We start from the raw sequence: 25,102 nt of genomic DNA on the forward strand, positions 1-25,102 counted from the left end.
TATAACGGCTCTCTCTCTCTCTCTCTCTCTCTCTCTCTCTCTCTCTCTCTCTCTCTCTCTCTCTCTCTCTCTCTCTCTCTCTCGCGTAAATCGTGAACAGAAGCTAACCTAATGGCGGAAAAGGATGAAATTCAAGAAATTCACGACCTACAAGAAGAACCATGGGAAGAAAGAACCCTCAATTTTCTTCACGATTCCGAAATCGACCAAGGTCCCCCTCTCTCTGTCTTTCTCTGTTTGTGTGTGCGCGCGCGCGAGTGTTTGAATGTTTCTTTGATTCTCATTTTTCACAGATTTAGCGAATGAGAAAGTGAGGAAAAGGGGTGGTAAGAAGCACAAGATGCGGCATATGAGGAGACCAATGGCCATTCCCCTGGTGATTCTCGAGCTTCAAGACAAACAGTGCAGAGAATCCGCTCTCAGATGTCTCAGTACTTTCCTTCTTGAGGTCACCTTCTTACGTTTTTTTTCCTTCACTCTTCAGTGCCTATAAAGCTGCCGAGAAAATGCACCAAAGGAAAAGAAAAAAAAATTGAATGTTTGGTCATTTGGTTTCTAGTTTTTGGTTTTCAAGAAACTAATACTCAATTGAACTTAGGGAAATAGCTGAATTAGCCTTGTTGAATGGAGGGTTTTGTTTCCTACGATCCCAAGTAATGAAAAATAAAAATTCAGCAAACCCAACCAATCACGCTGAAAGACTGAGAAACAAATCCCACCGAAAGCGGAATAAGCTAAAGGGAAGCTACGAAAAAAAATTTTATGTCCCAAAGAAAATGAAGATGAATAGAATGACCCTGAAAAATACTAGCATTCCTCTCTGACCATAAACAGCAAAGCATTGCTCATAGATACTATAAAATCACAATCTGCTGCATATGCCTCTCCAAGAAGTCAACAAAAAAGTCTCCAACAAACTTGGGCACACCCCACACTCACTAAAATGTTTGAATAACTTATTCCATAGGTTCTGATATAGTGGGGGTTCTTGTTTGCAGAAAAGGGAAGAGGATCCGGACAATTACTACCGAACAGGATGCTTGGTGTATAATTCCTGCAGCACAATGGCCATCTTGTTACAGGTTCATCAGTCAATACTTTTGATTTCACATTTCAAGCATGAGTATATAAGCCTCCATTTGTTTGATTAGACAGCTGTATAAAATGATTCAATCTCCTGTTTCATGTTGTTCCAAGAGTTGAAGAGTTAATCTTAAATACACCACGTATTTGTGTTAGACATAACTGAGTTGTCTTCTGTTTCCTTAAAATAAACATAAGAAAGGATAAGAAATCAAGATTTTGAGTTTTGATTTTCATTATAAAACTCTAATCTAGCATGAAATCTGATCCTTGATGGAGTGGAATAGTCAAAAAATATATATCTTATTTAACCAACCCAAGTGGTTGAAATGATGGAAGGAGGAGAGGGGTAAGGAACCCTTGACCCAAAACAGACTGGAGGATATATTCAATCACTTAGTTTGGGCTCCTGGAATATGGCATCTTTGGGGGCTTTCTCTTTAATTGCATTCAAAGGTCCAATGAATTGGGATTCCCTCTTGAGTCAGCTTTTTTATGATAAAATGGATGAGCTTGAAATTTGTGTTGGAACCCAAAAGTATAGAAGTTTATCAGTTGCCTCCAATCAAACCCAGTGCCTAACAGCATGTCTGGGTGATATTTTATTGGCTGAAAACCATAACATAAAACCAAAGATATATTTTCTTTGGAACCATCAATGAGCATTTAACTAAGATGTTGGGTTGGGTTCTTTGACACAGGAGGTTCTGGAATTTTTTGGAATGATCGTGGATGAAAATCCTAACATACGAGCAGCCAAGCGTCTGGCAAATGTTCTCACCCTTTTTCAGGTTCTCAATTTTTTTTTTGATTTTAAACTCAGTTGAACATTTTCTCCTTTTACTTTCTATCAGTCATATAAATTTGAAATCATCTGGTTTATTGTCCTTTCTAATTACAGTGTATTGCTGCTAACAAAGAAACAAGGCAGAAATTTGTGAAGTGTATGTATTCCTGGCCACAGCCCCCATGCCCAAATGTCAGATTTTATGAGCGCTGTTATCCACATCTAATTTTTTTATCCCTCTTTTGTTCCATGACCATTACAGCTTTAGTGCCTAACTACTTGGTACCTCTGGTACTGTTTAAGACTCCTCTAGAGGTCTATGAGAATGTTCGAGCTGTTGCCCTATCTGTCATTGGGATTTTATGCCAGGTACCACTCGTCTGAAAACTTAATGCTCCAAATGTCTAATTGATGGTGAAATCAATCTTAAATAATATAACTACGAAGAGGATCTCAAATATTTTTTTTTTCTTTTATTCTTTTTTGAAGGCCAGGGAGCGGATGACAATTCAGTGGGCTGTTGATAGCAATATGGTTGAAGTGTGCTGGATCAGCATAGAGATTGGAAATGAACTATCCAAAGTGGTGCGGATTGCCTTCCTTTATTGTTAAATCTTCTTCCTTCACGAAGCAAACTTCCTCTATTATGAACTGTGTTACAGGTGTCTGTAAAGAATGACATTGATACAATAGGTGGATTAATAATGAACCAATAGATGTACAATTCACTATAAAATAATCATAATTATGAAAGCAGGAAATTCAGCAATGATTATTGGAGCTTGAGTTCGAAGAAGTAACAACAAATAATTGCGAAAATTAGTATCTTTAATTTTGAACAAACTTATTAGATTTTACTCTTGAAATTTGAAATGAAAAATAAAATGAAAGTCAGCCACCAAACACATTGATATTGGTATTGATTTGGAAAAAAAGAATTAATTATAGGGGAAATTTTTATTTCTTTTTAGAATTTTTTGCTAATCAGTATAGGACATGCATGCTCAGCTTGCTGTGGATTGATTTAGCTCGTTCAGTAATATCAATAAAGCAAGGACTTCTGTGTTATTGTTAGGCACAGAAACCACTGCGTACATGAGTTATTTTTTCTTCTTTTGATTGTTTGCCTCCCATTCTGGTATGCTTTCACGAAAGCAGTATGATCAGGATCTAGTTGAAATATTCAACTTCAAGAGCAATTGTAACTGGTCAACGCCTGCAGTTCAAGACTAGTTTTTCATAATCACAGAAACAAATTCATTTTGAGTTTCTCCATAATTATTTTCCACTTCCACAAGTTTTAAGATATTCTTTCCTGACTTATTTTAGTCTTCACAGATCGGGATGCACATCCTTGAAGCAATAATGCAAGATGGTTTAGGAATATCCTACATCTGTAGTTCTGCTTGTGAGCATCTGCTGAAGGGATTGATGAAAACCTGGGAGCATCTGGTATAACCACTTTTCAAGCTTTTTCATGTGTATTACTTGTCTTTGACACACAACTTCCCTATCTGACATTGTATTTTGTTTTTTAAAAAACTTATTTGTGAAGGTCACTGTTTTGGCTGTAGGCCAAGATTTCTCTCCCCGACTTCTATATCACATAATTAGATGCTACGTTCTTCTTTGTAATCATTCAAGGTAAGCAATGCAGTAAGGGAAAAAATGAAATTCTTAGATTATGATTTCTGCTTTCTGCATTAACATCTAATGCCAACAAACGTTTTTTGGTCATTTTTTCATGGGCAAAAAATATAGCAGTAAGCAAAAAAAAATATACGTTACAGTTGATTACTGTTTTATGATCTATATTTCTTTGATGCTATTTAGTTTTGGAACCTGATTCATTCTATACATGTTACCTATCTATCTCTTTAAGGAATCACAATACCAAGTCTGTGAGAGTTGGTTTTGAACTTTATGCTGGATCCTGCATAGGAAATTCATAGAACAGTCAAAAATTGACCTGTATGGTCTTGGGCTACTCAATATGGTCTATAGTTCAATTGTTTTGAAGAATACGGTACAATTGCCTCCAGAGGGTTGCTTCTTTCCTGTTCTACCCAAACCTCCTTTACCCACTCAATTCTTCCATAAGAGAGATTTGAAAATCTGGCCACCGAATGATGGGTGCCATCAAGTGAAGTCTCCTTGGTACTTAAGTCCTAAATTTATTTAGATTGTTTATCTTTTCCACTCGTTTAAATGGGAGAAATGTTTTTTTTCTTAAGGGGAAAATATTTTTTAACTTTAAAGTTTTTGCACCTAAGAGTAGAAAACCACATTCCCAGGAAAAAAAAAAAAAAAACTTTCTACAAGCTGAGATAAATTAAGAGAGCACTTTTTTCTTGAAAAGCAGTTTCTTATTCTTCTATAGAAGAACATTTTCCACCCAACAAAATTGGTGGCTTATATTTAGTACACTTTATCTTAATGTTCATCAGGGGATTCAGCATGGTTATGGAGAGCCTACCGCATCCCCTTGCAGATGGTTCATTTAATGACGTCGCAGAGGTATGTATGTCACTTTCATTTATGAGCCTTACCTTTTGCTGCTTCCCTCATTTTAGCAGGTTATGGTTTTAGCTTTTATAACAATATCATGCGCTTTCTTTTACGCAATTGGTAGGAGTTCCCTGTAATCGGAAGCGTGCTCCAACAACTCCTCCTGACTGTTTCCAAAGTTGATGACTGCCCTCTGGCTTTTCTACCCCACGATTTGCATCTATACTAATAGCAAATGATAACTGTGCTTATTTCCCTGCCCCAAACCACCACTGCTTTCTACTGGGTGATACATCGAATAATAAGGAGGAAATGGTTCCAACTCGTCAAACCTTGCTGCTCATTTGAAGCTGCTTTCTGTATATGGTATATTACTGCAATATCAGTGACACATGTATGATCAAATTTTTTGTAGTACGGACAAAGCAAATAAGAAATTCAAAAAGCAGCATTTGTTTTTGGACCTATTACAGTTTTGATGATATCGGTCACATTTATGATCAAAATTCCTTGTAGTGCAGAAAAAAGCAAATAAGAAATTCAAGAAACAGCATTTGTTTTGGCTCTACTACAGTTAATCTTAGAAGAGGTCCATGTTTAGCAATTTGTGGACTTAATAGAAATTTAGAACATTCATTCCTTTCTGTTGACCTTTCATGTATTTTCTACAATAATATCCATTATTGTGTTATAATACTCATTTCAGTAAGGTTGCAATTAGTATTTTAAAACTCTTTGCTAATCCTTAGCGATTGGCAAGAACTAAATTATGTTTTTTTTTTAAGGTCCTGTTTTGAAAACATTAGGGAAAAAAAACAAAAAATTTGAATGAATTCAGTTTTTCTTGCTGAGAGAAAATAAAATATCATTGAATGAGATTTTAGCTATGATATTTTTAATTTTACACATCATTTATATTTATTTTTTAGAATTTATAATCATATTAGACAAATTTCCATTTTTAAATAGTGATATAGATAGAAAAGCAATGGGATACATATGCTCACACACACATACTTGTATTCCTATCATTTTGCTTTCCTTTTGTTTCCTCAAAATAGAATCATGGTGTATATATGGGCTGCAAATGAGTCAAGTTGTTTGCGAGCTACTTGGTGCTCAACTCAATAATAGCTCATTCAAACTCGTTCGTTAGGAAAAATGAGTCAAATTCAAGCTTAGATTTTGAGCTCAGAAGCTAAAATGGGCTCACACATACATACTTGTATTCCTATCATTTTGCTTTCCTTTTGTTTCCTCAAAATAGAATCATGGTGTATATATGGACTACAAATGAGTCAAGTTGTTTGTGAGCTACTTGGTGCTCAACTCAATAATAGCTCATTCAAACTCGTTTGTTAAGAAAAATGTATCAAGTTTGAGCCTAGATTTTGAGCTCAGAAGCTAAATGAGCCAGGTTTGAGCTAGATGATATCGGCTTGCTAAGCTTGTTGGCAACTCGTTCGTTAAGATAAATGAGTCAAGTTCCAGCTTAGATTTTGAGCTCAAAAGCTCAACGAGCCAGGTTTGAGCTAGACAATACTCGGCTTGCTAAGCTCACAAGCCAACTTGTTTAACTGGTTTGCAACTTAAATTGTTCAAAATAGAATCATGGTGTATATATGGACTACAAATGAGTCAAGTTGTTTGTGAGCTACTTGGTGCTCAACTCAATAATAGCTCATTCAAACTCGTTTGTTAAGAAAAATGTATCAAGTTTGAGCCTAGATTTTGAGCTCAGAAGCTAAATGAGCCAGGTTTGAGCTAGATGATATCGGCTTGCTAAGCTTGTTGGCAACTCGTTCGTTAAGATAAATGAGTCAAGTTCCAGCTTAGATTTTGAGCTCAAAAGCTCAACGAGCCAGGTTTGAGCTAGACAATACTCGGCTTGCTAAGCTCACAAGCCAACTTGTTTAACTGGTTTGCAACTTAAATTGTTTAAAAAACTCAAATAATAAGATTGTTTAAGAGGCTTAGAAGTGTTAACTTATGAAGTAAATCATTAACTTTTTTGAATGTAGGATGAAAAATAGACTTGTCTTTTTGCTTGTTAGGAGTCATTAATTTATATATTTTACTTAGAGTTTATTTTAAACTTACATTATCTTTTAAAAATTTTTAATGACATTAGATAGAAAAACACAAATTAAAATATTAATTTTATATTTCAATAAGATATTTCAAATTTAATTCTAAAGTTCATTCATATATAATCACAATTTTAACAAGATTAATCTTGACTCGTTTTAAACTCAATTAATAAATGAGCCAAACATGAACAAGACTAAACTTGTCTTGTTCAGTTAACGAGCCTAGCTCAACCTCGGTCTTAAAGGCCTGTTTATTAAACGAGTCAAGCTTGAACATGCTAAAACTATGCTTTGCCGGCTCAATTGCAATCCTAGTTGCATACACTTATGGTGCAAATTGAATCTAATTTTTAGTTTTTTTTTAAAAAAAAATGAATTTAAATTGAACCATTTTACTCAAATTAACTAAGCATTGGTTAATTGATAATTTGGGCCAATATACTAAGGTTAATCAAATTTATTTTTCGTGCCTAGAAAAAATGAAAATGTTATATTGAAAATACTAATTGTCAATAACTAAAAATCTAAACCTTTTTCAAAGAATATATAATACATATTTATGTCTTATACATTAAAAATATTTACATGATGTTGGTTGGGTCTGGTTAATTGCAATTATTGAAATTGTTAGAACGATAAAAAAAAATTAAAAATCAAACCAATTCAAAACAAATGATTAACTAATGTTCAATTTTATGGTTCATAGACTACTTGGTTTTCCTCTATTTCTCTCCTTTTATTTCCCTTAGGGCAATATCCTTCACTAATTTGATGATAGCTTTAAATTACAAATCAAAGTGTGCAGTTAAAGATAAGCTGGCTTATCCATGGACCCATCTGTTTCTTGTGCTTGTAAGCTTTTAAAAGATTACAAAAATTAGCAACACACTCCCCTTAATCAATTCCATCCATAAAGACATCAATTCCATTCATGAAAACACTTCAACAAATTATGAAGAAATAAATTCCACTCATGAAGATACTTTAGCAAATCCCTCACCAATCAAAGAAGAATTCAAATTGTTGCTCCACACTTATTGAAGATACAATTCCAATCTTCAAGGAGCCGAATTTTTGAAATTCAAAATACCACAATTGTATTATTCATCCCCTATAAATACTACCCACTGTATAGCCCTAAGTGTTCACGTTGCCACATTTTGAAATAAATTTTTTTTTCTTCCAAAATTTATTATGTTTCTAATTTTCTTTATGGTATCAGAGCCTAAGTGAACACTAGGCAAAAAAAATTTTACAGTTCTTGCAACGTTCAACCTTCTTGCTTATCTTCTGCTCCATTTCTTTTGTATCCTTCTTGGTTTTTTTTTTTTTTTTCATGGCTACATTATCTCTTAATGTTGGCAACTCCATCACCCTTAAAGTCACCCCAAACAATTATCCATTGTGGCGTGAGCAAGCACTGACTTTAGCTGAGAGTCAATAATTAGTTGAGCATCTCACAGATGAAGAGCCTGCACCAACAAAATACAACATACCAATCCAAGCATTCCCATGAATGCAAGGGACACAATTCCCCAATTATCAGATGCTTTTATAGCATGGCGAAAGTTCAATTGTCTCCTTCGAGGGTGAATCATTGGAACACTATCTGACAAGGCTCTCAGACTTGTTGTTGGCCTCGACACAGCTAATGTAGTGTGGGAGGCTCTCAAAAATGCATGTTGACTTTTTGGTGAGATCCCTATTTCATTATAACAAACCACTGTATCTCATCGGTGTGCTTTGAGTATTTGAGCAGGTTTATGTTTTAGTTAGCACAGATAATGATGCAATGTGGAAGCTGTAAGAGCACTTGAACGAGCATATCCTGGTGTATTCCATGGAATTGCAAAGGAGTCGCGCATAAAGATCGATTTATATTTCAAGTTGTATTATATTTTTATATTTATCATTTTAGGTCTGTAATCTTATATGGTCTGTAATAATTAATGCAATGCATGCATGATAAGACTGATAAGCTCAAATGACCATAGAGATCCAAATGACCTTAGGGCACCCTTTGGTCGACCGACGCCAGATTTTTGGGGTTATCTCTCAAAGACCATAGATTGACTTTAGGACCCCAAAATATCACACGAAAAGTCCCATATAACTTAGAAATGAGAATTATGCGAGAAGGGGTGACTTTATATAGAAATCAGAACCTAAATGCACAATTTTTGTATGTTCGGTCGACCGAATCAAAACATACAAAACACCTTTAGTCGACCGAACCTTGCCAGGGTTGACTGTTGACCACTCGGTCGACTGAACCAAAACACGCATAGATCTTCGGTCAACCGAACCTCCCTAGGGTCAACAAGTTGACTCTTTGATCGACTTACCAGAAATAAGCTGCAACGCTCTAGTCAACTGAACCACCTCAGGAGAAGTCCCAACACCCTGGTTGACCAAACCTTCAAATTCAAAAGACTTTGGTCAATCAAACCTTGGAAATCAGAAATCGCCTCAAGTCTGGTCGACTTAACTTGTCGTTCAAAAATGCCCTGGTTGACTGAACTAGGCAATATGGTCGACCAAACCTTAAAAACGATCGACCGAACCACTCGGGTTGGGGAATTTTTTACCGTAGTTAAACAAGGTTATTTTTTATTAAACATGATTAATATTTCTCAAAAATACCCCTTGTGTCCCCAACGGCTATAATTTCCCCCATGTCTATATATATAGGATCATTTGCTCAATTAGTGGGTGATTAGCATATGGATTAGGAGAAAAATCTTATTAAATTTTCAAAGCTTATTTTTTCAATACTAATCCCATACACTCATCCATTTGCTCTTCCATTGCAAAATCAAAGGGTTGTTGAGTGATTTCATATTATTCCCACTTAACAAAAACTCTCATTGTTCATTATGTGTTTGATTTTGATTTAAGAGTCTACTAAAGTTTTCCCCTGGTTTAACTCAATAAATCCATTGTCTGGGAAACTTTATAGCTTGTGGGTCTTTGCACTCACATTGCAAGACACCTAAAGCTTATATTTTTGTGTGTGCAAAAATACTTTTTCTAAACTTTTTTCCAAACATCTCTTGTACTAGTATCTTGAGAAAATGTTTTTAGAGATTGTTTGATTTCATTTGCTGAAAATATTTGAAATCGTAAATTGTGGTTGACATATTCTATACTTTGTTTCAAAGATAAGGTTATTAGTACATTCATTGCACTTGATTAGATATAGACATTGTATTGAGTGTAGATTGCACATATACATCACTAAACTTATAGTTCTTATCATATTGATGTGCATTAATTATTGTTTGTGCTTAACGATACATAGTTTGCTTAGTTAAGAAGCATTTATTTGTACACAAAGTTTTATATTCGTTGTATTCCAGGCGTGGGCCTAAATAGGGAGACTAACCCTATTGAATAGTCTTGGATTATCTTAGACCCGATTAGGAAAATTAGGTGCATCATCCTAATAAGGTGCGGTTGTAGGTTGAGGTCAGTCCGCTAATTGACCTGGTTGTAACCGGTGCGCTCCACTAGTGAAGTGAGCTTATAGCGGAATCCTTGTGCTCGTAAGCTAAGGCGAGGACGTAGGCACTTTGTGTAAAGACCCTAAGAATTATAGTAGTTAAATAATAAAAGAAAAGAGAGAAACAAGAAAATTTTTAAAGAGGACTTACAGGATTTCGTCGACGAATGCAGGGTGCTCGTCAACAAGCATCCTTCTTGGGTTTGTCGATGGGGACATTCGTCTCATCGACAAGAAGTTATCGAGAGGGCCGTTTTCAGGGCCTGAATCTCGTCGACGAGGAGTAGGCGTTCGTCAACGAGACTACTACTTTGACTCATCGACGAGGTGACGTGGCTCATCGATGAGGCCACGTGGACAACATTTTTTATATAGCCCTAAAACAGATTTTAACGAAAATAATTCATTTTTACAATTTTTTTTCTCTCTCTGCCTTGGTTCCTCTAACTTCTCTCCACAAATCTGGCTCTGTCTCTCCCCGGTTCGATGATCAAAAGCTACCACGATGATCCTGGGGAGATTCTTTACAACATAGTAGGAATGAAATGTTGATTTGAGAAGTTTGGGAACCATCCCAAAACTAGGCTAAGTGTATTATTTGAGTATTTCCAATATTACCAAGTTCATTTGAGCCTAAATTTTGTATTATATGAGAATATACTGGAGTTTTGTGTAGTAAAATTAGGGTATTACATTTTCAGGGATAGGGTATTTTGGGGACCCTGCAGGAGTGGGTTGAGGACCCTAGTGGATATATTTTCAGAAGCCCAGGTAAATAATGAATAGTTTATAATTCTAAAGATGGAAAAATGAAGAAAATTCTGGGTATTTAGTTGATTGACGAGACATATATAATGTTTCAGGATTATGGACTTATAAATGCTAGGGGTGTAATTTAGAGCGTTAGTAGGCCAGCTTAATTATGAGGTAAGGGAAATATATTATACCAGATAAATTAGAATTTTTACCAGTAAAGATAGTATGAGATTATGGGTATTTTCAGAATAGGTATTGTATAGCTATGCAAATTATATTTAATGAGTTATCAACTGTTGTGTGGCATGAGTAATATAAGTACAGTATTGAATTTATACAAATGTTACAGAATTATGAATGGATATACAATTTTATAAATTAAGATATACTAGATATACATTTATTTACAGAGCAGATTATACAGTATTTATTTTAAAGCTATGACTATCTAGTAATTTACAGGATTATGTATTTAACACAGTTTAATATAAATTTAGTCTACAATTTTACACTGAGCATGTTATATACAATTTATAGAAATTAATTATATAGTTTTCAGAATACCATGATATACAGATCTCAGAGCCATAATAAATAGATATACATATCAGTTATTACAGTATATATATATATATACTCATAATAGACAATACAACTTATACAGAATAATTATTTCAGTGTCATGGCTATTACAGCAAAAACAGAATCATGGTAAACAGTAAAATACATGTATATATCAGAGTATTATACGTATATGGTATCAGATCCTAATGGACCATTACAGATCAGATTACAGTGCACAATACCGTAGCTATACAGTGGAGAGAGTGCAACTACCCATATCAGATAGAGTGTGGCATTTTATGGTCGATTGTGCCGTTGGAGAGATTGCAGACTCCTTAGTAATCTGATCTAGGTGGAGGGGAGAGATTGCAGTGCTCCCTGGATAGACCTAGGTTGAGGGGCCAATCGTACCTCAGTGGAGTTTTAGTTGACTTATCCTAGAGGGCCGACCAGGATCAAGTCCCACCTTTGGGCCGCACAACCCTGTCACAAGGGGATTTGAATCATGACATCCAGTTATCCATCCAGGGAAGTTTTCATAGTTATTATATATGTACAGGAAACAGCAGAATTACTTATAGTTATTAAAAGTACATTCAAATAGAAAGTTTAGTAACATATGTATAATTTAAGAAACAATGGAGTAAGTTACATGGTATTTTACTATTGCATGTTAATTAGATTCAGTTAATTACAATATATGTATATAGCTTAAAGAAGCTCATGTGCCACACATTGGTAATAACATACTTCATTTTACTAAGCATTCTCTCATCCCGATAATTTAATATTTTTCTGATGATCCAACTAGACGGGCAGACTAGGCTCGTAGATAGAGGAGATATTAGTTTTACCTTGTTTATAGGGTAAGTAGTTTTTATGTGAGATGTATTTTTGTATAGATCCTAGGGGATCTGAACCTTTAAACTAGAGTGATGTACGTAAGTGGTGAAAATTATGGTATTGTGTTTCTAGTCGCACACTTTATGTTTTTCGCTACTTAGGTATTATGTTTTTGGGTATCAGAGAATAGGATATATTTACCGGACAGTATTATGTTTATTATTATTATTATAAAAAAATTGCATGAAAAATCAAGTCGTTACACGCCGAACCTCGATAACATTTCTTATACATGCTTTTAATTTTCGCATTTTAAATTTCAGCACATGAATGTTTGTATTTTACTATTGTGAATGATTGATTTTATAATTGCACAAACAGACCCTAGGTTAAGTAATACTGTTGTTAGATTAGTTGAACCTAGGAGAAAAATTTTAAATACCTAATTCACCCCCCCTCCCTCTTGGGAATACACCAATTCCAACAATTGGTATCAGAGTCTCATTGCATAGACTTAAACGCTTTTACAAAAGATTGCTATGGCTCAATTTGGTGTATCCCCATTCGGTGAGGGACAGTCACCTTCTAGGCCTCCTGTATTTTGTGGTGTCGATTACACCACCTAAAAAATTAAAATGAGCGTATTTATAAAATCAATGGATTGGATGGCCTAGCGAGTGATTGTTAATGGGATTCATATGCCCTTGAATGAAAATGATATTGGGTTAATGCATGCGAATTCATATGCCATGGACATTTTATATCTTGCATTAAATTCTAATATTTTTGTTGAGTTTGTGGCATGTCAGAGTGCAAAGAAAATCTGGGATGAACTCGAACGGAAATATGGAGAATCCTAGGAGGATGAGACCACCACTCAGGAAGTGGTAAATGATAGGGTAATTGCTTTATCAGACATTGAAGTATATGATTCTATCTCTGCCTCTATTGATAATTCTTGTGCTAATTTTTGTATTATATCATGTGATGAATCATCTGATGCCTCATATGGCATTTTTGTTAAACCTAGTAATTATACTAAGAATGATGCATGCAATGATTCATATGATAATGATTGTAATAATTCCTGTGTTGAATCATGTGCTAATTTGATAAATGAAAGCATGCCATTTTACGAAGAACTAGAAAAAGGATTTACTTAAAATGCATAAGCTTCTAGTTCAGATGTCTAAGCAGAAAACAGTTATGAAGAAAGAAAATAAAAGGGTGGCAACACAATTAGGCAATCTAAAAGATCATCATGCCACACTAGAAAAGGGAAAGATTAAAAAGATATTGAAAATTATCTGCTTAGAGGAGGAAATAGATGATGATTCTAGAACTATATTCAGAACTAAAAATAAAAAGAATAATCATAACAAACCCTTTGGAATCAAAAAGAAAATTCTTTTCAAAAAGGGTGCTTGATTCCTAAATCCCATAGTCATTCATCTGCCTCTTTTTGTAAAAATATAACAAATAAGCAAAACCCTTCACGTATATACAAAATTTGCTTATTTTGTAAATTGATGTAGCACATTCAATTCACTTATCTATCTAGAAGTGCCAGAAGCATAGAAAAAGAAATGATGTGGGTTGTCATGATGGCAAATCTCATAGAACCAAAGGAAGATTGAATCTCTATGGGAATTAAATAAATGTTTTTAAATTCTTCATTAGTTATTGGGGTTGGGTTTAGTGGTGATTAAAAGGCTTAGGAAGCGGTTCGAGTTTAAAAATGTAAAAACTTAGTATACGCATCCACTTCCAAATGGACACAGCATCTTTGCTATGTGAATAATTCTTAATGCTTAACCAATATTTAAATATGGATATATTAAGTTAAGCTCATTTTGTCCATCACACAAGTTTGCAGTTTAGGAGATCCACCTTTCACAATATATCATTTAATCCTAAACTCACTTGATTGTTATAAAAGCCTTGATCAAAATTTTGTCATCACTCCAGGTTTAAGCGCTAATGATCATAAATGCCTATTATACAAGTGCAAATTAAAAAACATCCTTGAAATTGGAATAGCTTTCCCAAGAGGGGGGTGAATTGGGATTTTTAAAAATTTATTTCCCTTTTTAATACTTTTGTGTTATAACAATAATCAATGCTCAACCACAATCACAAAATTTAATCAGAGTAATCACAGCCAAAACAAACTAATCAACCACTTAATAATAGCCCTGTAGTAATGTGTAAAGCTTGCTGAAATTGTATAAGCTCTGTTGTTAAATTTCACAAACAACCTTCTTCCCAATGTTCAGCTTTTAAATAAACTATCAGTTTAATAAGTTAATGATGATCTACCAACGTAGTCCCTTTCGATTTCTGCAATCAATGCCGATCAAATAAAAAAAAATTAACTTTCGGTCTATTTAATAACCAAACACTCAGAATTCAGAAATTTATAAAGCATCCACGCAGTTTGTAAATTTTTCTGAAAAGTAAAGAGTAGGGAAGAAAGAAGAAAACAAGATTTTACGAGGTTCGGCTTCAACACAGCCTACGTCCTCACCCTTGGTAAAACCACCAAAGGATTTACTATCACTGTTCCTTTACTAGGCAAAACAATACCAATTACAACACTCCTTGGTTAAGGCCAGAGCCCGCCTTTTCCAAACAATATCCCCTTGTTTGGTCCAACGATTCAATACTCAAACCGTCTATCAATCTTCTACAAAGATTTAAAACAAGGCGTACAAGAATTGCTCCTCAAGAGTTGATTAGTACAGATAAAAACTATATACTTCATTAAATTCACAATACGAAATTCAAATTGAAGCTCTAGAGTTTTATCACCGTAGGAATCTTTCAATAAATGAAAGAATTAACAATTGAAGTGCAATATCAGTGTGACAATCAGCAAAACTTTTGAGAATTTCATGGATGTTAAGAGCAATAAAGAGCTTTCAGAATTTCAGAGTGCTTGAGAGAGAGTTTGATTGCTGATTTGAAATCTTGGTGTGTATAAATCAATGTATCTTGAGGGTATTTATAGATGTAGAATGGTTTCTTACTTGTTCCCCAAGTTTACTTGGAGTAGGGTCCAAGTTTTAAAATAATTTGGGCTTCAAGTAATTGAAAATTTAAAAATATGCCCGTTGAGTAATTTGAATTATGCCGCGAGCCAGACGACTGTGGGATCTCTGGCAATCGGCTGTCCTCAGGGTGGCAGTCGTCTATCACTGAACAATTCAGTTTTAAAAAATCATTCAGAATGGTGGCAGTCGGCTAGTCCTACCATGCATGCAGTGCATTAATTATTACAGTCCTTTGATTATTACATACCCGAATTAACTCAAACATAAAATACAAATGTAAACAATTTGGTCTTAATTTCCTCGAAGTCACCATACGCCACCAAGTGATACGATTCTTTTCCATTTCATGCGTAAAGTGATCCTGTACACAAACTCAGGGCATAGGTTAAATACAAAGATATTTGTCATTATCAAAACGGGATATGACCAATAAGGTCAACATTTTTCCCCTTTTAATGATGACAAATACTTCATGCAAAAGTGGTCATAGCCATAAAAGGCTTCTCCTAAGAATATGCATAAAGGAATTTTAAAGCTCAAGCATATAAGGAAAGGAAGACATGCAATCAAAATGTTTACCCAGTTTTGCCTACTTCTCCCCCTTTTGGCATCAGCAAAAGGGCTAAGGTAGAAAAGATAAAAGCTTATAGGTAAGCAATGGATAATAGTCATTCAAATATAAGACATAATTTTGGGAAAAAATTTTAGAAATTTCAGCAGCATACCATTTGAAAGTTGAGCATTTCCTAAAAAAAAAATATCGTATATCAAAGACCTAATTGATTTCAAAAAATAGTTTACAATAATCCTCATCAATCAACTCAAATAGTCCAATAGGGATCAAAACAATTTATATAATAAGTACTACTTTCATCATTCAAAAGATAGTATAGTCATGCAATGCAAAATGAATAGCAAAAGTAATCTCACAAAGTATGAAGTATAGGAATGATTGAGTCGTAGTTTTTTGAGTTAAGTGACTCCCCCTCAATTTATGCATTTAATCATACTTCTAGGTGGCATCTCTACCGTGCATTAGACCTAATTTACGTCTAATTTGTATAAATATATCCTCTTGAAGAGGTTTTGTGAATATATCAGCCCACTGTTCATTTGCGCACACAAACTCAAGTGCCACATCCCCCTTTTGCACATAATCACGAATGAAATGATATCTAATTTCAATGTGTTTGGTTTGTGAATGTGAGATGGAATTTTTTGAAATATTGATTGCACTAGTGTTATCACATTTGATTGGAACCGTGTCATAATGCAACCCAAAGTCCATAAGTTCTTGCTTCATATAAAGCGCTTGAGCACAACAACTTCCAGCCGCAATATATTCAACTTCGGCTGTGGATAGGGCAACAAAGTTATGTTTCTTGGAGAACCAAGAAACCATAGATTGTCCTAAGTAATGACAAGTGTCGCTAGTGCGCTTACGATCTACTTTACAACTGGCAAAGTCAGCATCCGTGTAACTAATAATCTCAAATGGCATATGCTTAGAGTATCACAATCCTAACTCAATAGTCCCAACAAAGTACCTAAGTATCCTATTAACTGCTAAAAAATGAGACTCCTTAGGTGCAGCCTGAAATCTAGCACACATACAAACACTAAACGTAATGTTAGGCCTATTAGCTATAAGATACAAGAGACTACCAATCATGCCACGATAAAGTTTGACATCAACATGGATGCCTTGCTCATCTTTGTCAAGTTTAGTAGAAGAGCTCATTGGAATTCCTAGAATTTTACAGTCTTCCATATTAAATTTCATGAGCAAGTCCCTAACATATTTTGATTGGCATATGAAAGTCCCATGTTTGGTTTGTTTAATCTGAATCCCTAGGAAGAAACTTAGTTCACCCATCATGCTCATTTCAAATTCGTGTTGCATGCATTTGGAAAACTCATTACACAGTTCATCATTTATAGCTCCAAAGATAATATCATCAACATATATTTGTACAAGGAGCATATGATCATTTTTAGATTTAATGAAAAGTGTAGTTTCAATTTTGCCTCTGGTAAATCCATTTTCTAGAAGAAAACCACTAAGCCTCTCATACCAAGCTCTAAGAGCTTGTTTCAATCCATACAAGGCTTTAGAAAATCGATATACATGATTAGGATATTTATGGTTTTCAAAACTTGGTGGTTGTTCTACATAGACTTCCTCATTTATATATCCATTCAAAAAGGCGCTTTTAACATCCATTTGATACAGTTTAATGTTCTTAAAAGTGGCATATGCAAGTAACATGCAAATGACTTCCATCCTAGCCACGGGAGCATATGTTTCCTCAAAGTCTATGCCTTTCTCCTGGTTATATCCTTGGGCCACTAACCTAGCTTTATTTCTAGTCACTACACCATTTCATCATTTTTGTTTCTATAAACCCATTTGGTTCCAATAATAGTGTGATCGTTAGGTCTAAGAACTAGGGTCCAAACTTTGCTTCTTTCAAATTAATTTAGCTCTTCCTACATAGACATTACCCAAGATTCATCCTTTATGACTTCCTTAATATTTTTAGGTTCTTCTTGCGATAAGAATGCAAAATGACTCTGCAGGTTCCTTAAGGAAGCACGTGTGGTAATACCATGTGAGGGTTCACCTATGATTTGATCTAAGGGATGGTTCCTAAAAAATTTCCAGTCTTTAGGAAGTTCCTGAACCTCATTTTCAATTTTATTATCTTCTGTTGATTTATCATTAACCTCTGCATCTTTATCTACATTATTTTCAATGGAGAGCTTCTCTAATCCTTTTCTAATTTCAATATCATCTTCATCATCTCTTTTTGAAAAATGATTAGACTCATCAAAGACAACATGGATGGATTCAATAATAGTTAATGTTCTTTTATAAAATACTATGTAAGCCTTACTGTTAAGTGAATAACCTAGAAAAATTCCTTCATCATATTTTGAGTCAAACTTTCCTAGGTGCTCATTATCCCTAAGTACAAAGCATTTATAGCCAAAGACATGAAAATAAGATATGTTTGGTCTATGGTCATTCCATAATTCATAGGGAGTCTTATTAAGAGAGGACCTGATTAATACTCTGTTCATTACATAACAAGCAATGCTCACAGCTTCGACCCAAAAATATTTGGGTAATTTATGTTCATTAAGCATTGTTCTACTCATTTCTTGCAAGGACCTATTCTTTCTTTCTACAACACAGTTTTGCTGTGAGGTCCTAGGTGCTACTACAAAAAATCAGGGTATTAGTGAAGGATCAAATTAGTGAAGGATCAAATATGTCACTAATAATACAGTATTAGTGACGAATTATAACCGTCACTAAAACCCTAATACCGTCACTATAAATTCTACATCGGTTCTGCTCAAATTCATCACTAATAGTAGAGTATTAGTAATGAATTTCAAAATCGTCACTGATACTCCACTATTAGTGACGAATTTGAATCTTTCACTAATATTGTACTATTAGTGACGAATTCATCACTAATACCCTTCGTCACTAATAGTAGATAGTGACGAATTTACAAACTTCACTAATAATTTAAAAAATTTTAAACAAATTTAATACTAATTTTTTTAATCATCAATTCCTATAAAAATATGTAATTACATTTTCACATATATAACTTGAAATCATAATTACTACAAAATTCATAAATTATTGAAAATTTTGAATTCAAACACAAATTCAATTAAAATAAAGAAATTACATCTAGTTAGATAACAAAAAAATATTCAAAAAATTCAAAATTCAAATACAAATACATTATACAAATTCAAATTAAAATACAGAAAATCCATTTGTTCAAATAATAATAAAAATTACACAGAAATAATCAAAAGTTGCATCCGACGACTATAGTGCATGTATGGCATCGTGCTGATATTATGCCAACCGTGAACCCTACAAATTAAGAATCATAAAAAAAAAAAATTAGTATACAAATGGAGAGCAAAATGAAGAGCTGACACTCAGTATAATCAGGAAGAAAAATATAGAGAGTTCGCCACACAATAATTTTCAATCCTAAATGAATAACTGAAATGAATGTTAATGACGTACATATGAATATATACAGTTGCATGCATCAAACCACGCACGTAAACACTTTAACTTGTTCTCAAAACAAAATATCCCTGGTGGTGGACAAATGATAATGCTTATCCATAGTTAAAAGCAAATGATATGTCATGTATGTTAATAGATGCAAATTTAGGGCTTAATGAAATGACTTTTCGTTTTAACTTTCACTCATCCTTTCAAAAATATTTTAACATTCATTTTATCATAATTATTTTTGTACATGGTTTTTTTTTTTAGGAAAATTTTAACGAAATTTCGGCAGCATGCTATCTGTAAATTGGACATTTTCACATAAAACCTGTACTTGAAACATGGTTGTTTTCACAAAATAAAACATTTCAAGCATACAACAACCTAAATCCACTACTAGCATGCAATTCACAATATACTGCATCAGTCATGTAGTTAGCTGATTTTATTCACAAAAAGTATTTATTCTACAAACCCAATATAATGTAAACATTTTAAAGATTCGTGTCTTGCACTTTTTAAATATTTTTTCTCCAAGAACATTCTCCTATTTTGAAATCAATGGCTAGTTTTAATTAAGAATTAGTTATACATTTTTTTTTTGCTCACCTAATTTTACATATAATAAATAACACATTAAATATCAGAAATGGAAGTTATGGGCACATAATAATACTTTCTCTACTGACAAGGGACACTTAAATGGCAGCATTTCAAGAGAGTATCAATGTTTAAGCCTCAAAAGGAGGTTCAGAATCATCCAACTCTGAAAACATCCTAGATCTGTAGTTAGTTATTTACCGCTTTGTCTGTTTCAAATAATAGTTGGTCCACAGACAAGACTTCCGCCACAATAGCCTCATTAGTTAGAAGACACCCTTTGGTTCTCCTATTGTTCCACTGGAATACATTATTGTGCAAATATCACTCTTTCGTTTTGGAGGAATCTCATAATCCAAACTTCCCTGGAGAATAGGAAAACAAGATGAGACTTGTAATAGGATCAATTTCAATGACAAACCAATCATTGAACTACACATCACAAATATGTTGTGATTCCATATAAAAAAAAATGTTGTTAAGCATCTTAAGATCATACCATTAAAGCAAATTCTTCCCAAGAGTAGCAAGATACTCCATATTCTTCAACTTCCTTCTTTTGTGTGCTAGATATATTTCCAAAACTGACAATAGCTAAACGGAAATGACAAATATCTTAGTTACAACTACGCTAGATTACTCATCATATAGATAGGTGGCATTTTGACCTACTTTTTAGGTGTGAATTACACCTTGGGAGACATGTTAGCATCTACACAAAGGATTACCAAATAAAAATCATTAACGAAAATATTAAGAGAGTGAGTTATCTCATTAAATGAAAATTAAAGAATTTCCCAGTTAGAAGTTTAGAACTTATCTCGATGATAAGTTTGTAAGGTGGGTGTGTGTGTGTGTGTGTGTGTGTGTGCATGTGCATGAGAAAGAAAGAGGGGTCATATAAGTTCAAAAAAACCTAAAGATACGAATCATGCAAGCCAATTATGTCAGCTGCCATCACTCTCACTAATAAGGCCAAATAACTGATATTATTCTTTCAAAAACGAACCCCAGTTGCATCGCATTTCTACATCATAATAATATGACCAAAACAACACAAGAAAAATTAGTTCGCAAGTGACAAAAACATCAATCTAAACAAAATGATGTGCAAATGCTTCTGAAGTGTTGTCATATACACCTAAATGTTACACAAAATATTATCTTTTTACCAAGAAAATAAAAGGGCATGTAAGTATTGTAAAGCTTGATTTTAATATTTATATAACCAAAAGCCACAAAAATTTAAAAATTTGAATGGGACTTAATTAATTCATTAATCAATTATTTTCATACACCCACTCACTATAAGGGACGAGATTCAAATCACAAGCTACTGTTGGAAACTGGGAGATGAGGGCCACTAAGCTATAAGCCTCAAGCCTGTCGTCTAAAAGGGGGAATTATAACATGAAAATTGAATATTTTTTGCATCTTATGTTGCTATTTTTAAGTTTGGTACCACATAAAGTACTAACGAATAGAATCATCATAATTCCAATGGCAAGAAAGAAAGAAAAAAAAGGTAGTAGTTGAGAGAAGTGAGTTTGCAATGTGTTTATGAGTCTGAAATTCAAACATTGGATTTGGATTTGCCAAATGCACAGTCCCAAACATAATACTAATAAATTTACATCCAAAAAAATTCTAGGCTGAATAATAAGAACATAAAACTGCCATGTTGCTCTCTTGAACAAAAGAAACAGATACTTCAATGTGGTTGATGATGAATTCCACTACATTAGCACCTGTGGTAAAAGTGTAGAACAACATAAGAATCATAAGATTTACTAAATTTGTGGTCTTTTATTAATTGTTCTGATTATCAGGAAAAATCAAGGGTGATGATGAAAAGCCAAAACAAAAGAAGGCATCACAAACTAAGAAGTTCAATGGAAAGGAGAAGGGCAACATACCAAGAGTGTCATAAAGTGTTCATTTGAATTGAATATATATTATTTACTATATATAATTGAATCGTAAAATTATAATTGAGTTTACTCTCTTTTGAGTTTTTTCAAAACCAGTATATTATCTGTTGAATTTTTGGAGTTTACCTTCAACCTTAAGCATAGTTAACTTTCCACACATTCCTATAAACTAATTTCACTACCAAGTTAGTCAAAAGTCCACCCAATGTTGTTTCAAACATTGTCCATTTGTGCACAACTTTTCCATTCTGAACTTATTTTAAACTCTCATGAATGTTCATGTATTGAACTCTACCTCCATAAATGGATCATGTTCAACCAAAGCTGATTAATTAATTACCCAGAATCAAAGGGTGATAGATCAAAACACTCACAATTACAAATCACTGTTAAGAAACTTCTAGTTGATATGATGTCCTCATACTACCTTACTCTTTCTTTTACAGTAAGTTTGTACAAATCCTTTTAACAAAAGAGAGAAAATAAAGACACTTATAAGAGAGTTAAGCAAAAAATGTAAACTCATTAAACATTATGAAACACAACCAAAATTGGGGAGCAAAATCAGCACCTGTAAGATTTTCATGAAGCCATTTTGAATTCTTTGGGCTAATGTGGTTGTCCCACCACCAAGAGTACAAACCTAGATCCTAACGAGGAGCGGTAGCAGCGATGGTCGAAGTAGGGAACGATGACGAGCGAAAGCTAGGTTGTGACAATGATGGCGAGCCAACGGAGACGGGCAACAGCAACGGGTGAGGCAATGGCGAATGGTGACAGAGAGAGAAGGATTAGGAGAGAGGAGGTTCGGGAGGGAGGGGTTGCGAGAGAATGGAGGGAAATTTTGGGGTAAAAAATGGGGAAATAAGAGATAAGGGGAAGGGGCCAATAGTAAATTCGTCACTAATAGTTTCAGATAAAAAAAATTTATTTTTTTATAAGGGAAGTATTAATGACGGTTCCCAAATCCATCACTAATAAGGGGTCAATAGTGATGAATTTGTAAATTTGTCACTATTACTCAAAAACAAAATTTTTAATTTTTTTTTTCAAAAAAGGGAAGTATTAGTAACGGTTCTTAAATCCGTCACTAATAATGGGCCAATAGTAACGAATTTGTAAATTCGTCACTAATACTCTTAAACAAAATTTTATTTTTTATTTTTTAAAAAGGAAAGTATTAGTGATGGATCCGTCACTAATAAGGGGTTAATAGTGACGAATTTGTAAATATGTCACTAATACTTTAAACTAAAAATTTTTAATTTTTTTTTTTTTAAAAAAAGAAGTATTAGTGACGGTTCTCAAATCCGTCACTAATAATGGGTCAATTGTGACAAATTTGTAAATTCATCACTAATACTGTGAACTAAAAATTTTTAATTTTTTTTTAAATAGAAGTATTAGTGACGGTTCACAAATCTATCACTAATAATGGGTCAATAATGACGAATTTGTTGTCACTAATACTGTGAACTAAAAATTTTTAATTTTTTTTTTTAAAAAGGAAGCATTAGTGACGGTTCTCAAATCTGTCACTAATAATAGGCCAATAGTAATGAATTTATAAATTCGTCACTAATACTCTGAAAAAGAAATTATTATTATTATTTTTAAAAGGAAAGTATTAGTGTCGATTCTCAAATTCGTCACTAATAATGAGTCAATAGTGACAAATTTGTAAATTCATCACTAATACTCTAAACTAAAATTTTTTATTTTTTTTAAATAATAGTAGTGACGGTTATTTAATCGTCACTAATGTTTATCTTTTAATGACAAATTTAATTCGTCACTAATACCACTGAAATTGTCGCTAATTTTGCGCGATATTTTCTAATTTTTAGTGACGAAACTATTAGTAACGGATTCAATTTCGTCACTAATAGTGTCGTATTAGTAACGGTTACTAAAATCATCACTAATACCCGCTTTTAGTGACGAAATTGAATTCGTCACTAATAATTTCGTCACTAAAAACCAGTTTTTTTGTAATGTGTAAAGAAATTATGAGATATACCCTCTAGGTCACAGTAGTTATCTATGTCATCATTTTTTAATTCAGTTCCCCTATCATTTCTAATGTGCGCTATTTTGTATTCATTTTGAATTCTTTTACTAAGTCTAGTAAATTGATCACATGATTCATCTTTATATGTAAGAAATAGTACTCATGTGAACCTAGAAAAATCATCTACAATTACAAATGCATACAATTTTCCTCCTAGACTCTGAACTTGATTAGGACCAAACAAATCCAAGTGTAACATTTCAAGTGGTCTAGTGGTGGATATGATTTTCTTTTTCTAGAAACTTGATCTCATTTTCTTACCCACTTGACATGCATCACAAATTTTATTTTTCACAAAAGGTGTTTTTGGTAAGCCTTTAACTAAGTCTTTTTTCACAAGTTTTGACAAAAGATCCATGCTAGCATGCCCTAGATGTCTATGCTACAACCAACTTGCTTCATTTATAGCAGAAAAACATGTTACATGTTAAGAAACTAAGTTATTAAAACTGGTGGTGTAAACATTTTCGTGACGATCAACAGTAAAAAGGATTTTGTTATCAGATTTATTTTCAACAATGCATTTTTCATTTTCAAAGGACACCCTATAACTTTTATCATGCAATTGACTTATACTTAGAAGGTTATGCTTTAAACAATCAACTAATAAAATATTATCAATAATGAGAGAAGGTTCCTTACCAACCTTACTTACTTCGATGATTCTGCCTTTTGCGTTGTCCCCGAATGTCACGAACCGTCCTTCTTTGGGAGCAATGGACATGAACTTGACCTTATCGCCAGTCATATTGTAGTAACCGGGAAAAATAAAATTAAAAAATAATAATAATAAAATGAAATAAATTAATTAAATTAACAAGTAAAATGAATAGTATGATAAGGAAATATATATATATATATATATATATATATATAAGTAAGTTATTATGATATATATGTAATATATATAAAGTTGTACAAGCTTCTCCAAGAAGCTTTGCTTCAATTAGTAAGTTATTATAATATTAATATATATAATTGTACAAGCCTCCTTAGGAAGCCCGATTGTTCTCTCTCTCTCTCTCTCTCTCTCTCTCTCTCTCTCTCTCTCTCTCTCTCTCTCTCTCTTCGATTCCGGGCCAGTTTTACGCTGAATCGACAATCCGAAGTTACCACAACGCTCCTAGCAAGATTCTCTACAAATCTGCTAGAGCAGATCGTCAGGGAAACGAAGTTGGATTTCATCCCAAATTGAGGGTATGACTTTATAATTAATATTTAGATTTTTGACAGTTGAAGAAAGTGATATACGCGTAAAAA

The 25,102-nt window shown here is 33.6% G+C and overlaps 1 protein-coding gene across 1 annotated transcript; it reads left to right on the plus strand.

Moving 5' to 3' along the window:
• Positions 1–4,949, plus strand: LOC131146381 (uncharacterized). The gene is made up of 11 exons (XM_058095967.1): positions 1–211; positions 294–448; positions 999–1,082; positions 1,785–1,874; positions 1,985–2,027; positions 2,133–2,239; positions 2,360–2,455; positions 3,209–3,322; positions 3,426–3,514; positions 4,318–4,387; positions 4,503–4,949. Exons 1-11 carry the CDS (start codon positions 112–114, stop codon positions 4,605–4,607), a joined length of 1,053 nt encoding a protein of 350 aa, XP_057951950.1. The 5' UTR covers positions 1–111; the 3' UTR covers positions 4,608–4,949.
• Positions 4,950–25,102: the final 20,153 nt, after the last annotated feature.

The sequence above is a fragment of the Malania oleifera genome, chromosome 13 (genome assembly GCF_029873635.1).
Source record: "Malania oleifera isolate guangnan ecotype guangnan chromosome 13, ASM2987363v1, whole genome shotgun sequence".
Lineage (NCBI taxonomy): Eukaryota > Viridiplantae > Streptophyta > Magnoliopsida > Santalales > Ximeniaceae > Malania > Malania oleifera.

Bases quoted from the DNA above. Each gene is read 5' to 3' on its own strand.
- LOC131146381 (XM_058095967.1), top strand. From the start codon at position 112: ATGGCGGAAAAGGATGAAATTCAAGAAATTCACGACCTACAAGAAGAA. The intron at 212-293 runs GTCCCCCTCTCT...CATTTTTCACAG, and splicing joins CGATTCCGAAATCGACCAAG to ATTTAGCGAATGAGAAAGTG. The intron at 2,456-3,208 runs GTGCGGATTGCC...TAGTCTTCACAG, and splicing joins GAAATGAACTATCCAAAGTG to ATCGGGATGCACATCCTTGA.